Source organism: Neopelma chrysocephalum, unplaced genomic scaffold (genome assembly GCF_003984885.1).
Source record: "Neopelma chrysocephalum unplaced genomic scaffold, ASM398488v2 Primary Assembly neopelma1_119, whole genome shotgun sequence".
NCBI classification, from domain to species: Eukaryota; Metazoa; Chordata; class Aves; order Passeriformes; family Pipridae; genus Neopelma; species Neopelma chrysocephalum.
Window position 1 is genome coordinate 5,240,727 of NW_020897781.1, and position 15,147 is coordinate 5,255,873.

General features: G+C 41.7%; 1 protein-coding gene across 2 annotated transcripts; it reads right to left on the bottom strand.

Moving 5' to 3' along the window:
* Positions 1 to 5,068: 5,068 nt before the first annotated feature.
* On the bottom strand, positions 5,069 to 12,702 carry PCK1 (phosphoenolpyruvate carboxykinase 1). Of its 2 annotated transcripts, none has more exons than XM_027697222.1 (10): positions 12,561 to 12,702; positions 12,110 to 12,321; positions 10,558 to 10,739; positions 9,735 to 9,938; positions 9,223 to 9,410; positions 8,129 to 8,291; positions 7,778 to 8,002; positions 7,550 to 7,681; positions 6,750 to 6,845; positions 5,069 to 6,148 (listed from the first exon to the last, which is right to left on the bottom strand). In XM_027697222.1, exons 2-10 carry the CDS (start codon positions 12,307 to 12,309, stop codon positions 5,694 to 5,696), a joined length of 1,845 nt encoding a protein of 614 aa, XP_027553023.1. In that variant the 5' UTR covers positions 12,310 to 12,321; positions 12,561 to 12,702; the 3' UTR covers positions 5,069 to 5,693. The 2 variants fall into 2 exon arrangements, with proteins under 2 accessions (XP_027553023.1, XP_027553022.1); XM_027697221.1 differs by having other exon boundaries at positions 12,110 to 12,384; positions 12,561 to 12,701.
* Positions 12,703 to 15,147: the final 2,445 nt, after the last annotated feature.

Sequence of the window (15,147 nt, forward strand, 5' to 3'; positions counted from 1 at the left end):
CATCAAAAAACCCACAGATTCTTCTTGTCACCACCAAAGCCAGTGGGAGCTCTGCCACCCAGCTCCATTGTCACAGCCGTGTGGCTCTTCATGGAGTTGCTATTTAGCATCAAGGCAATCCAGTGACTGAGGGGGAGCAAAAGTTCAGGCACTCTTGCCTTAGCCTGGGCATACTTGTGTGAGCTACAGGAAGAGGAACAAGGGAACCAAATTGCCCAGTGAAGGTCAGTGCAATACACTGCCACCTCCAGAAGCTTCACTTGGATCTTGCCACCTTTCTGGTTTCTGCTAGCAGGAATGACTCCTGGGGGAGTTGTACCACTCAGTGGTGCCAGATCATGCAAACGCACCCCATTTCTGCAGTGTTACTGGATACTGGTGGTGATGTTCACCCCGTGGGTGGGAATTTATCTCCATGCCCCTTGCAAGCCAGGCTCTGTTGGCTTCCCAGCCAGCTGAACTGGCATCATCCTGTAGCTTTAGGTTTCACTCCCTTTCCAGCCTCAGTTAAATTTAAAGCCGCTATTCATAGCTGCTCTCAGGATCTGGAGCTCCAGAACACCATGGGAAGTTTCTCATCTGCTCAGGAAGACAAATATAGTGATGGTTTCCGGTGGGTAAGAGGAGGGTTTGTTGTGCTCTTCACATTCATAGCTGAGACGGCATTTGTACGCACACGCCGTTGCTGTGCCAGCCTCCTCCACGGTGACAGCCCCTTCCTAGGATTTCACTGATGAGTTGAGAAGGAGGAAGAGTTCAGATTAGTTTAAAACCCTCAAATCTATACAAAGCAGGGGTAGGATCTATTTACTGTGAGCCCAGAAGCTATTTTCCGTGGAGGATGAGCTTAGTTTGTTCTGGAGAACAGCTGTTTATCAGGATCAAATTTCTGGGAAGGACCATTCCTTGGCCATCTCAACCTGGGAAATGGTGTTGTGATGCTTTACAAGAAAAAGAGCGAAAACTAGTTGCTTGGTTCAAAAAAAAGAACAACAACCAGAAAAATGAAACGCAGCAGTTTACAAAGGGATTTTTTTTAGCTGAATAAAAGGCCTTGAGGCTGCGTAAAAAACAGCACAAAAACTTTGATATGTTCCTTTGGGAGGATTAAAACAGATGTTTTTCTCTTTTCCAATGACTAGTATCTGACATGTCCAAAGAAGACACAGAGAACATTTCTGGGATGTGCGTTAGAAATAGTTCTGCTAGGAGCTTATGGGCTTGAAGGGAAGCCGAAGGCAAATAATTTCAGAACCTATATCTGGTCAAGCTCAGGCTGGAGAAAAGCCACAGCAAGTCCAACAACACCCGTGTGAGGAGGAGCAAAATTAATTCCAAGGTGACCAATGTCACTGATGGCAACGAGGGCAGCATAAAACCCTTCATGCTGGGTCGGGGATAGCTCAGAGGTCTTTGCATGGCCTCTTACAGCAAAGGCACCGTAACAACATTTCTGTTTGCAAGAATCAGGCACAGCCTGAATTTTGCATAGTAATATATGTGGATTTCTGCAATTTGCTCACAAAATCCTTCTCTGGTAAAGTTATACCCCTGGTGGCTGCAGAATGCAGTCAAGGCATACAATAGCAATTTGTTTTTTCCTTTCTCGTTTTTCCCACCTTGCTGTTTTGCACATGGACTCACAGATGGGGCAGGATGTGGTTTGGAATCTCGGTGAGTGGGGTTTGCCAACGCCCATTTGACCAACTTGCCCTTTTGTAGCACTGAGGTTAAACCAGTGCCAGAAATGTCCTCCATGATCACCACTAATGGTTACTAATTCGGAATTTGGAGCACTTGGCTTTGCTATCCATAAGCAGCACTTCCATAGTCTTCCAGCCAGGTACATCTCTAGTTATGATAATTGTCTTTCAGTTAGGGAGCTGACTGACTATATTGCCGCAAGTATGGAATAAATCATGTTACTATGGTAGCCAAGGTTTTTGGAAAACAGCATTTCCCAGAGCACAAATGCCATTTCTCTGAATTTTACTTCTTTTCCAGAAAATAGCCCTGTCATGACAAAACTGTGAGAGGTTTGAGGTTGGGTCTCACTTTACTCCAACGGGAGTTCTGCAGCAAGCTGGATGTTGCTTTCCAGTTTTATTTATTTATTTGGCTTAACCTTCATCATGTTGACAGAATACAGGTGTGTGGATATCTTATATACTCAAGCTAATTACTGCTGAGACTGACATCTCAGAAAGGGATTTGAAGGAACAAGACAAAACACAGTCAAAACTTGACCTTGAAACATGAGAAATGAGTCCAAAGGTTGGCATCAGGCTTGGAAGCTTCTCAACCTGTGCAAGGATAGAACCAAGGTCTAGGTCTGAGCTCTGTGCTAATAGGAGTACTTGGCACTGAGGCCAGATTTTTTGCCTGAGGGAATGTGCTAAATCTAAGGGAGTTGAGCACAGCCTTCCTTGGATGTGGTGCATCCATCACAGTGTTGTTTTGTTCAGTGAATCATGGCATAAACAAGGTACCAGAGATTGTATCCTCAATAGCATTAACGGTTAAACTGTGATTTTAATTTTGTCTCTCTTCTTTTCAGCCACTGGTACATCCACAAGTGTTTTAACAAAGTATTTTGTTTCTCGCTTCCCAGAATACCAAGTGCATTTCATAACACAGCTGTTGCAAATGTTATGGCTCCGTGCACTTCATGTGTTAGTCTTGCCTGTGCTTCCCTTCCCTGAATCACATTTAATAGGCCAAGTTTTATATTTCTCTACTAATTTGTTGAAATTTATTGCATTTGTTGCCTTCCCCTCTTTCTTTTGAAAATCAGGGGAACTTCCAAATTTCAATTTAAAAGCATTTTGTTTTTATGGAGCATAGTATTTGTTGGAGGGAGAGAGGTTGAGATCATAATCTGGCACGGTTGACTAAGTTTCTAAATTTTAAACCACTGCCTTCTCTCTTTTTAAACATTTTCTCTGCCAATACTAAACATTTTGATCATTCAAAATGTAAATTGTACTCCCCATAGATGCTGATGGGTTCAGGATATATTTACATACAAAGGAGCTGTTGAATGACTCATGCAAAAAGTCATTTTCTTGTTCTCATTTTTAACAGTACAGCAGGTTTTTCCCCCCATTTTCTGGTTTCTGGGATGATCTGCGTCCCCATCAGCCTCTGAGCAATGTTTGAAAAGGTGCATGTGGTTAAAATGTGCAGAGTGGGAGAACCACAAATGGTTTAAATATTTTTGCCAGAAGGGCTCGTGATGGGCACTGTCCATGAGTTGTGTTACATTACATGGAAAGAACACCCAGAGGAAAACCCAGGGGCAGGGGTGTTCAAGAAAAGGAAAGTTCCCCAGTCTCTTGGGGTGAGGAGGAGACAGCAATGGTTTAGTACGAATATGAAATCCAGTGTTCTGGGCTGGGTCTGATGTTCTCAAGACAGTTGGCACCTTATAAAGTCTTGCTGGATGTGTGCTGTATGATCACATTGATGGTTCCTTTCTCCTCGTGGAGCAGCATTTTATGGGACAAGTGTCACTTGGTTTTCCCATGTCCATATGCCTGCTGGGCTTGGGCCTCTGGCACAGATTCCCCTGGCAGGAAGTACAAGTCGTTTCTTTGGAACAGTCGTCAGAGCCTGGGTGTGTTGGAGAAGGCAGAACAGCACCCTGGAGCTGCTCAGAGAGCTCTGGAAAGCCCCGAGCTTCTGTACATCCCCTGGGCAGCATTTCAAACTGTGCTTGGAACACGTTTGCACTGCTCAGGGATCCTTTCCTGAGGCCCATAGGAAACTCTGAGACTGTAACTGGCCGTAACTCTCTGATATTAGCATGACAATTTTCTGAGATCTCCTTGTTCTTCCTTAGACTTGCCCAAATACCAGTCCAATACTGTCATATGAGTTGGGAATGGCCCAAGTTTTTCATCAACTCTTTATAGAATTACTTCATTAACAACTTTATTTTATACACTTGATGGTAGTCCTTGAATCTGAGGAGTGCATGTTCCAGTCTCCCTTGGCTCACTTCTTCTGACTTATTTACTGTCTTCCATCTTAATTTTCTTTTAATTTGGCACCCACTCAAGAGTACACATGCTAAAGATGACCCTATAGGAGACCTGGATCCATGCAGGTGGGGTTTTTGAACACAACTGATGATCATCTCTACAGAGGCTGCTCCACTCTCCTCCACTTCTGTCAGAGTTTTCTCTTGTCTTCTCTTTGTGTGTCCTGCTTATTGACTCGCACTGAATTATTCGCTTCAGAATTGATAATATTTGTGTTCAGTCTTAAACATGGAGTCAGGAGGTAGTTACAGCCTTTTCAGACTGCGTGACCTCTCCTAGCAAACCTTGAAGGGCATCTGTTGACCAGCCTTGGTACTGTTTGCTTTGCAAGGAAGTGGAGGCTGTCAAAAGGCTTATTACACAATGTAAGTGATTTTCTTTTTGCTAAGCAAATATTTGCCTCATGTTTTGGGAGATCAAGCATTCAAAGTGAAAAAGCAGGATACCTGCCAGGGATGTGGGAAGCACATAAATGACACCTTTAATTGGGAGAATATGGGATGGTTTTAGTGTCTTGGATCTACAAGGAAGCCAGCACAGGCTCCTACCCTGATTTTCATTGAGCTCTAAGGCTTTAGGCATCTCAACAAATCCAGAAAACTCTTCCCAAACTGTCTTTACTTCAACAGCTGCACTAGTTACTCTTGCAAAAGCCAAGGTGCTGTGGAACAGAGACAAATCCCATGACTTTAACAAATGAGCAAGGTCCTATTATGGGGCTTTCCTAGAGGGTAGTTTATTTTATAAATGCCTGAACTAACTAACAATGCCCAGTTATGGAGAGTACGTCACCAGCTGGATGACTGCTCACAGCTGGTATCATAATTTCTGGATCATTCCTTTGGCCTAAATTAAAGTTGCAAAGACAGCATGTGGCTTAAACTAGTTGGCTTAGGAGTAGCAGATCAACTCTAGTCAACATCTAACTTCCACATGTGAACTTCTCCCTGTGCTGAGGTATTTACAGGAGGTTCAATTTATATGCATGTAGTTTATAAAGAGCAAGAATACTGGAAATGAGATCATATTTTGTATAAACATTTATTTTATAGTTTAAGAACAAGCCATGCAAAACATCTGGAAATCACAGGAACATGAGTAATATATAATAGCAATATCTTAAATATGCATTAGTAATATAAAGTCATCTTTCACTCTGATAGAAGTTACAACTTCATTTTTCTAAAAAATATTTAAGCCATGAAATATGTTTAGGCAATACATATATACAGCATCTAATTTTCTCTTTCTTTCCTGTACAGTCTGAGACTCCTGAGGATTCTATGATGGAAACAACGTGCTACAACTTGAAGGCTGCATGGGTTTGGATTGTATCTGCAAAACCAGGCAAATAATTTACACACATCATGGCTCTATGTGCATGTAAGTGACAGATCAGGGGTTTGAAGACCCTGTGCACATCCATTCCCACAGCTGCTCACCTATTCACAACAACCGATGCAGTTATAAATCATTAGGTCTGGAGTTATTTCTAGAATGTCTGTACCTATATTCCAACTAAGCTATGACCTACTTTCATTATAACCCCCTGCCCATCAGTGTGCTGTTATGCTTCTTGGTGATTTGGTAAAATGTGTTTGCCCTGTCTTAGTATGTGCGAATTGATAAATAATTGTAGTTTTGATCAGCTTACAGCTGTTTTATCCTCATCTCTAAGGCAAGCAATTCCCTTTCTATTTCATAGGGAAGGTCAGCATTAACTTGCACTTCAAAGTATTGTTTGATTTCTTGTACCTCCTTTTCCCAGAACTCTTTTGAGATATCAAACAGTTCGGTCAAGTTGACATCTTCCAAACCCTTCAAGTTCAAAGCACTGTCAGTAGGGATGTAACCTATGGCAGTTGGTTTGGCAGAGGCCTTCCCTTCAATTCTGTTGAACATCCACTCCAGCACACGGGAATTCTCTCCGAAGCCAGGCCACAGGAATTTCCCTTGGCTGTCTTTCCGGAACCAGTTGACATGAAAGATCCTTGGTAGTTTTGCAGCTGGACGCTGTGCCATGCTCAGCCAGTGGGCCAAATACTTGCCAAAGTTGTAGCCAAAGAAAGGCCTCATGGCAAACGGATCGTGCATAATGATTTTGCCTGTTCAACACACAAATGGAGAACATAAGGGAATAAATAGCACATTCCTTCTAAAGCACAGAGTCAGATCATCCCAGGGTTTAATACCCACAGTCCCTTCACCACCCTCCTGCACTGAACCAGAGAGCTTTAAGAAACAATACAGGCATTATCCTTGATGTACAAAAAAGGGTACAAATTAAATTAATTTTTGTAATGAGTGGAAATTAAATTTCTCAAATCTCAGGTCAAGCAGCTTAGATGAAGATCCTCAAGAGCCGGCTTTCATCATTCGTGTATTTATGTTGAGCTCTAGCAGAAGAGAAAATTTAAGTTTATTTATCCCAGACTGTAACAAGAACTCTCTATCAAGGCTTCTGGCAACCCTGTGCCTGTATCCTGTTCTGTATGCTTGCCACCTAAAGGATTATTTTGCTTAATTTCACTTTTACAGAGAATTTGGCTTTTAATTCCAGCACAAATATTTTCTATTGTGAAAATGCACAGGTTGCAAAATTAGCTGCCAAGACCGAAATGTGAAAGAGCAAGGGGGGGAGGACAGAGCAGGCACTCCAGAGGGCACTGCTTTTAATACAGGTAGGCAGATTAAATTTTGATTTACCTTTGTGCTCAGCAGCTGCTGTTGCTTCAGATCTCATAGCTGCTCCTACAAATACTCCGTGCTTCCAGTTAAAGGCCTCATATACAAGAGGCACACCTGTAAAGAGCAAAATCACTTCAGTAATTAGAGGTCCAGAAACATTTTTATAACAGGTTTTGCTACCTGAGATACTGCTGAATGCACATTACTGGATAATGTATTCTATTTTTTCCTGGTTTTTAATCAGTTCATTTCCTGCTCTCCTACAGCAAAGTTTATATCAATGTTTTCAAAACTGGCTACTGATTACTGAACACATCCGTGTTTAGTTGCTCAGTGTGTGATATCTGGGACATCAGAACCTCCAGTAGATTTTAGTGGAAATAGAATCTGGTCCTGTGGTCATGATATTAGACTCAGACCTAGCATTACTTCTGTTTCTTTTCCAACTTCAGGTGATTTTTAACAGAACAATTTATTTTACTTCCTTTTCTGTAAACCATCTAAAACTGATTCATTTCTCTAACCATCTCCTATCTGAACTAGTTAAACCATAAGTAAACTGGCACCAGTATAGCAATTTGCTATGTGTCTATTATCCAGGTTGTGGGTCCTGATCTCTCTCCAGCCCTTTATTATTACTATTACCTGCTTTGTGTTAACAACAAACAACTCAGACTTTGAAATTTCAGTGGCTGGAAGCATGTGTGCCAAAGGCTAATGTGGAGAAGTTGGACAAAAGGTGTGTCTATGTCCAGTTGCATCTCAACCCTTCTGTGGTCAGCACTTCAGCTTTGAACTGTGGCTGCTGCATCTCTTACCAGCAGGTCTGCGGCCCCCAAAGATGATCCCTTCGATGGGCACACCTTCAGGGGATTCCCATGCAGGGTCCATGATGGGGCACTGCTTGGCTGGAGAGCAGAACCTCGAGTTGGGATGAGCACAAGGTTCCCCTGCACAGAATGCAATAAATACAAAGGTCATAATGGCAGAATTAACTTGAATTCAGCAGAGAAAGCCAAGAGAGACTGTGACGAGGGCCAGGTTACCGTTATCCGGGGTCCAATCCTTGTTCTTCCATGAAGTCACTGTTACTCCAGGTGGCAATGGCTCATCAATGCCTTCCCAGTAGACACCTCCATCACTGGTTTCTGCTACATTGGTAAAGATGGTGTTCTTGAATATGGTTTTGATAGCATTGGGGTTTGTTTTGACTGAGGTTCCAGGGGCGACACCAAAAAAGCCATTTTCTGGATTGATCGCCCTTAAGTTGCCTGGAAGTTAAATGACAAAATATAAGTAAATCATACTGATTTAATCTTATCCAGAGTTTTGTAGCATGTCTTACTGCACCCAAAAGCAACTTGCACTGGGCTGTAAAACATTCCAAATTTCCATACCTTGCTCATCAAATTTCATCCAGGCAATATCATCACCCACACACTCGATTTTCCACCCCGGCAGGCTTGGGTTCATCATGGCCAAGTTAGTTTTTCCACATGCACTAGGGAATGCTGCAGCAAAATACTTCTTTTTACCTTCTGGATTGGTAATTCCCAGGATCTGTTGAAAAATTAATGCAACTGTTAAACACAGTCTTTTTTCTTGCACTTTTCATTTTGAAAGTTGTCTCCCAGCAAGTGGTAATGATAAAATATTTAATTACACAAATTTGTTCCCGCAGAAGAAGCACCACATAATATAGTTGATAAATAACTCAAGCTGCTTTTTTTAAATCAAAGAGTCTTCTTGCCAATAGAGTATCTGTAAGGAGTTCTTATACTTTTTTAAAGATGTTAGGCACGTATATACCTCACACATTTATCTTTATTTTGCTGATTAAAGATACACAGACCACAAATAGCTGTGTTTCTCTGCAGAGACAGATGAAAAACAGGCAATATTCTTTTGGCTGCCCAAGTGGAGTGAAGTGTGCACTTTGTGCACGGATACTTCTGCTCTTCTCAGAGTCCACAGATATTTTTTCTGAGATTGTTCCTTTATGGATTTGGAAATTTTTTTTTTCTGTGGCATTTTACGGTAGTAGAATGGTTAAATGACAGCAGAAAGTAAAGGCAGGAAGGGTACATGGCAGAACTCATTTAGAAAATCTGATATTTGCAGGGTTTTGAGCCCATAGACCATTTACAAAATGAAAGACAATTTTGAAAACTTGCATAAATCTTTCGCTATTAGACTTGTGGATGCCCAGTGATAATGTTTAGGCTCTGCTCAAGCACATGGGTCTACCCAAAAGTAGCCACTGTCAGAAGTTCCAAATCTTTCTTGGTTTATGATATTACAGGTACTATTTTAAAATGTCTAGTACTTGGCCTGGCAAGCAGTTTTCTATTCCTGGCATGCGACAGACTCATATCTAACGTTGCAGGACTATCCAGATGAGACTAATTTCACAGCGAGATGTGATGTATTTGTGTGGAGCTAATTTAGGGCTTAAGGGCTGTTCAAACATACATGATTTAGTGGCTCTTACCAGCATGTGCTCAGCGAGCCAGCCCTCCTCTTTGGCGAGTCTGCTGGCGATGCGGAGAGCAAAGCATTTCTTCCCCAGCAAGGAGTTTCCTCCGTAGCCGCTGCCAAACGAAATGATCTCCCTGCGATCCGGGAGATGAGCAATCAGCGTTAACTCCGGGTTGCATGGCCAGTTGTTGATTAATGGTTCTGCAGAACAGAATGTTGTACTCATGAATGCAGCAATTTCCATGCCTGATCATACTGTTGTTTCATCAGCATCGGGCCTCTGACAGCAACCCATGCCAGATGCTTCAAAGGAAATCCCTGGTAACTACCATAGATAATAATCTCCTCTTCATGAAACTCTCAGTGAGCTTTGATTCCTTTAATTGAGTTTTGAACCTAGTGCTGCTGTGCAAATCAGCCTGATCTTGTTTGATGGTGAGGGTCTCCTGTGTGCTGAAGACAGGCAGTCAACCCTAAAACACACCTCGGGAATTTCCAGGGGTGACAGTTTTTAATGGCTCTTACCTTTCAGTGGCAGAGGACATCCAACCGAGTGAAGGCATTTCACAAACTCCCCATTGCCCAGGGCTTTCAAAACATCTGTTCCCATCCGTGTCATGATCCTCATGCTGGCCACCACATAGGGTGAATCTGTCAGCTCGATCCCAATCTTGGACAGAGGAGACCCAATAGGCCCCATGCTGAAGGGGATGACATACATTGTACGTCCTGGAAAATGAGGAGTAGCAAGATGTGGCAAAGAGCAAAACAAGGAACTTTTGTAATAATCTTTATTAACATGGAGGTTGTCTCTCACTCCTTTAAAAGATGTTTGTCTTGTGAGTACTTCTGATGATGTTTAAAGAGCTGTAGCTTTCTGTTTGTCTAATTGTGTAGCAAGACTTTTTATCTTAAATGCTGAAAGCAGCAGTTCAGGCAGATTGTCTAGCCAGGAGTAAAGGTGAGTGGAAGCCAAGTTCTCTGCTGGTGTAAATTGCTGAACCTGAAATTATTGCTGGGGATGGGGGGTCCCTCATTCTTATCTCACTTCCTATCTGCTGCTTAATTGCTGTGTGACTTCTTCAATAAAGTCAGCCAAATTTTCATACCTTACTTTGCCCCTCTTTAGGAAGAAAAGAATACTGGTAAGAGACAGAGGACTATCCTTGCCCAGGCATTTATCTGTGATAAAGATCTGCATGAAACCAACAAGGTGATTATGGGGGGTATAAACCTAAACATAAATATTCAGCTAAAATCATTCTTTAAATATTATAGTAACTAGTAATAGTTGTAAGTGTCTCTGCAATCCTAGAAATTCAGCGTTATTCATCTTTTTCTTGCCCACCTTGCATGCAGCCTGGGAACCTGGTGTTGAAGGCTTTCTCAAAATCTTCCTCAGACATCCAGCGACCCAGCTGGCTGGTTCCAGTTTTAGGCATCGGAGTGGTATCTCTCTGTTCCTGAGTGATGATGACAGTTTTGCTCTCAATTCTTGCCACATCTCTTGGATCAGTGAGAGCCAACCAGCTGCAATTCACCAAAACCCAGGAAATTAGACTTTAATTGTTGATGTAACACATTTTACCCTTCCATGGGACCAGTTTAGGACAAAAGGGTACAATGCTTTGTAAGGCAAAACCGAAATTAAAAAAGCCAGTATAACAGCCAATCTCAAAAATCAGTCAGATGCATCCTCTCATACATATTTTTTTAAGACATTCCAGTAGGAATAACAAATTATATGGCCTAGGAAATTCTGGTTACATGTTAATCCTCCTTTGCCTCTCCTCATCTCAGCCTTACTCTCTGTTGCTAACTTTCAGGGAAAAGTTAATCTCATTTAATTCTCATTCTCATCAGTGTGAAGTTATTTTGTATGGGGACCACAAAATGATGCCTCAACCTCGGTGGATGCCAAGCAAAGTACTTTAAGTGTTGGTGTAAGTGCCAGTGGGATCAGAATCCTGCTTAGTGGGTTGGCGTAGTCCTTCAAGCTAGAGGCATCACAAAGGAAATACTGAGTATAAGCATGATCATTAAAAGTGAAGGAGTTTATTAAAGGAGATTCTTTTTCCCCTCTAAAGAATATTTGCCATCTATTTACAATAGAGAGGATTGTCTTACATTTTCACCTTTGTGCATCGAAATTTTCCACGAGTATAAAAATGTTCTAGTTGGGCTGTCATAACCATCATCACTACAGCTAAGCATATAATTAACAATGAATAATTTATCTGGTGAATCTTGCCCTTTTCTCTCCCAAATAGTCTGCAAACAGATTGCCAAATTCCTGCACTTAGTTATTAAAAAGTCTTTGCAGATTTCTTCCACGAAGATCTCTTGATCGGCATGTAATTCCTGAGTACGTACTTGTTGTTAATATTCTCCTTTCATGTTCAGTTAGTTGGGAGAAATGATGAAATATTTGAAAAAAGTATTTGCTGAATACATTAGAGTCAAAGCTCATCGGCATGATATGAATAATGCCTGTACTGAATAATATTTGAACACCCACAGACCTATTTGAATGCCGCAAAAAAGTATGTGATGAATAAACTAATTGACTAAAATAGTAGAATTCTTCAAAAGAAGATTTGCTAAATAATATTTAGCCATTGCTAATGATTAGTTACATAATTCTCATGACATTATTTCAGTTCCCTGATGTAACTAATCAATAGAGACAATGTACAGTTGATAGTCCAATTGAATAATATGCTTTATGTTAATTTTTGGAGGAAAAAATTTGCTTTTCCTGATTATTTCACCAATGTAAGCTACAGTGCCAAAATGTTCATGGAAGGCAAATGCTGAAGAGTTAGAAGGAGTTTTTAAAGTAAACAGGATAGGAAATGCATTTTACAATTCTGAGATGATACTTAGTTTAGGCTACTTACCAGTTCTCATACTTGCTCAGCTTCTTGATCATGCCTTGTTCTACCATGATGTCCAGAATTTTTTTGTTTTCTTCCTCCGAGCCATCACAGATATGGATGTTCTCAGGCTGGCACAGCTTGGCATTAGTTTCAATGAAATTCCTTGCTTCTGGAGACAGGCTCTCCAAATCCCCCTGGACAACCTTGGGCATGACGTTCATCTCGGCTTTCAACTGTGGGGGCATTATTGAAGCTGTAGTGGATCTTGTTGACAGCTTTGAAATACTGATCACAATCTAAAATCAAATATATTGGGTGTGTTAGCACATGCTCTAACCAGTGTCACAAAACCTTCATAACAAGGTTTAACACAAAGGTAGAATTTGTAATGGACTCGATTGTGCTTTAAAATCAAGATAGGGAATCTAATTGGGAATTTCAAGGTGCAAAAAATAGAGGCCATTCTACTTACTGTTTATGCAGGGTGGAGTTGGATGTCAGAGAGGATTTGCTGTCCCTCTCAGTTGAGCCGTGTTGCTTGTCTTGGAGAGCCCTTGCAACCGCTGCTTTCCAAGGGCGCATCCTCCTTCCTTAAATATTCTTTGTGGTAGTGTCCATCCCACTAGTTGAGGTGAGGGAGGCTTGTCCTTTACATCACCACTGGATGTGTCTTGGGCCGGTGCCACTGACATTGTCATCATGCAGAGTTGTCAACAAAGCAGCCCTGACGAGGTAATCATTTAACAGACTTGATTAATGAATGCTGGAAGCGGAGGTTCTTAGCCCCTGGGTTTGCTGTTTTGAAGCAGTTACAAAATTTAGCAGTTTAACCAAACTTTGACCCAGTTGGGCTTTCGAATCAAAAACGTCATAACTGCTCGGTGTGTGGGAAAGGTTGGGTACAAAGAGTTTCTGGAACCAGGAACACAAAGGTCACGCACGGAGGCAAAGTGCAGTTGGCACATTTTGCAGGCAGATGCTCACTAGTTGGCTGTGAAGTGGAGGCTCGTCCAAGGAGTGTTTACTCACCTTGGGAACATTGCCTGATCCAGGTTTAAAGTTCAACAGTGTGCACTGACAGGTCTGAATAACCACTACATACACAAGGCCTGGAGGTCTTATTTTTGTCCATGAAATTCTAAAAAAAAAATCCCAATATAAATCTAAATGTTGGATTTCCTTCAGTGTGAGAGAGGAAGTTTTTGCTTACGCCTTGCTTTAGGCTCTTGCAAACTAAACAATTATTTTCTATTGCTACAAGCTCAGAAGAGGAAGAGCAGTGACTGCCTCAATAATTAACCTCCTCTTTCAAATATTATGTTTTATTTTACTGGGAGTTCTGTGGGGGCGAAGTCATAAAATATTAACCCATCCTTGAATTAGTACTCGAAGAAAAGGCATAAAACTGCTCAGAAATGGGGCTGCACACTGTGTTCTATGTGTGCAATGCACTGTATGCATGTGTACACACACAGACATGGGTCCATATCTGCATCAGTTCTGGCAGTATATGATACCAACAGCCACTACTACTCTTATAATTCTTAGGGTTAGTGTGGCCTGAGACACTCTGGGCTCTTACCTCTCTTTCTGCCTGCCTGTCTTTAGCTTCCCCCATCCCATTTTAGACCATCGTGCCCACAAAGAAAGGCTGATCTTCCTGTCATTTTTTTATATTGATGGGTCTTTCCCCATGAAAGCAAAATATTGTCAGCAGTGGTTTGCTGAGCAGGAAATCTGGGAACCCCAGTTGGGTTTCTGGGAGTTCTTTAAAGCACCAAAATTGATGTGAGTATCCTACATACAGGGTGTTCACAATGCTGCTCAGGGTTGTGAGTCAGTGAGATGTTTCCAGCAAGGCTCTTGCTGAAGCAGCCAGCAGTGACTTGCCAGCCCTGAAATGCCAGGCTGGCAGAGCAGCAGGGATTAGGATTGCAGCTCAGCCTCCTGCCCTGCAAGCCTAAAATACTGCCGAGCTGAACCTCCCTCTGCAGGAACGCCCCTTCTGGGACTGCATCCTCTATCTCTCTTGCAAAGCCTTTTATTATGTTTTGTAAACAAGGGAAGAAAACAGTGAGGTAAGAGGGGCTGCCCTTGATGCACTGCAAGGCCCAACATTCCAAAAGGAAAACAAAAATCCGGTGAGATAAGAGGTGCTAAAGACATTTCCAGATAGGGCTCTGCTCTAAGCAAAGGTAAAATCCAAAACCAATTTAATAATAACAGTGCTGGTGTTTGTCTTCAGAGTCCACATACCTGTTGCTGGTGGAGCTAATCAGAAATATTTCAGCCAAATATTTTCCTTTTAAAACATATCATTAAGTACTTAATTAAAAATAAAATGGGGTATAATCTTCAGTAATACTAAGCAGAGCCCTTTTTCAGTGAAGTACACAATTACTGAGTGCTTCCTGCTGGCCAGGTAAGTCAGTGTACACAGAAATAACAACTGAGAGTAAGCCAGCAATGCTCAGTGGTCAGGAAGACAGTGGATCAGAAAATGATCATATTGCAGCACAAATAAAGTCAGAATAAAAGCTTAAATACAACGGTGCAATACAGCAGGATCAGTCCTAGTGTCTCTTTGGTTCTGAGAGCAGGAAAAAATCCCCAAACCCAGAGCATTAATTTCTGCCAATTAAATTACAGTAAGGCAGGTGTTGTGCAAATTTTCTCACACTGCAATCCTAACCTCCCACAATCTTGCTATACAAACTGTGGGCTTCTCTTGAGGAGACACTAAATATGCCAAATTGGTGGCACCGTGTTATGAACATATGTCCATTAAAAATCACATTAAGGATTCCAAATGTTTTTCATTTGTGATGGCAGCAGGGCTCGAGTGCAGATGTCCACTGGGAATTCTAGACACTTCAGCATCAAATTGCTTGTATTTAGGTAACACCTCCCATCAGAGGATCTCAAAGCACATCACAAACACACAGTAAGCCTCAGCCCCTATATAAAACACACACAGTGTTTGGTGCAATGAAATAACTGGAGCATATGCAAATCAGGGCCAAGATTTTTTTTAAGAGTCTTCTCATTTAGAGATTCAG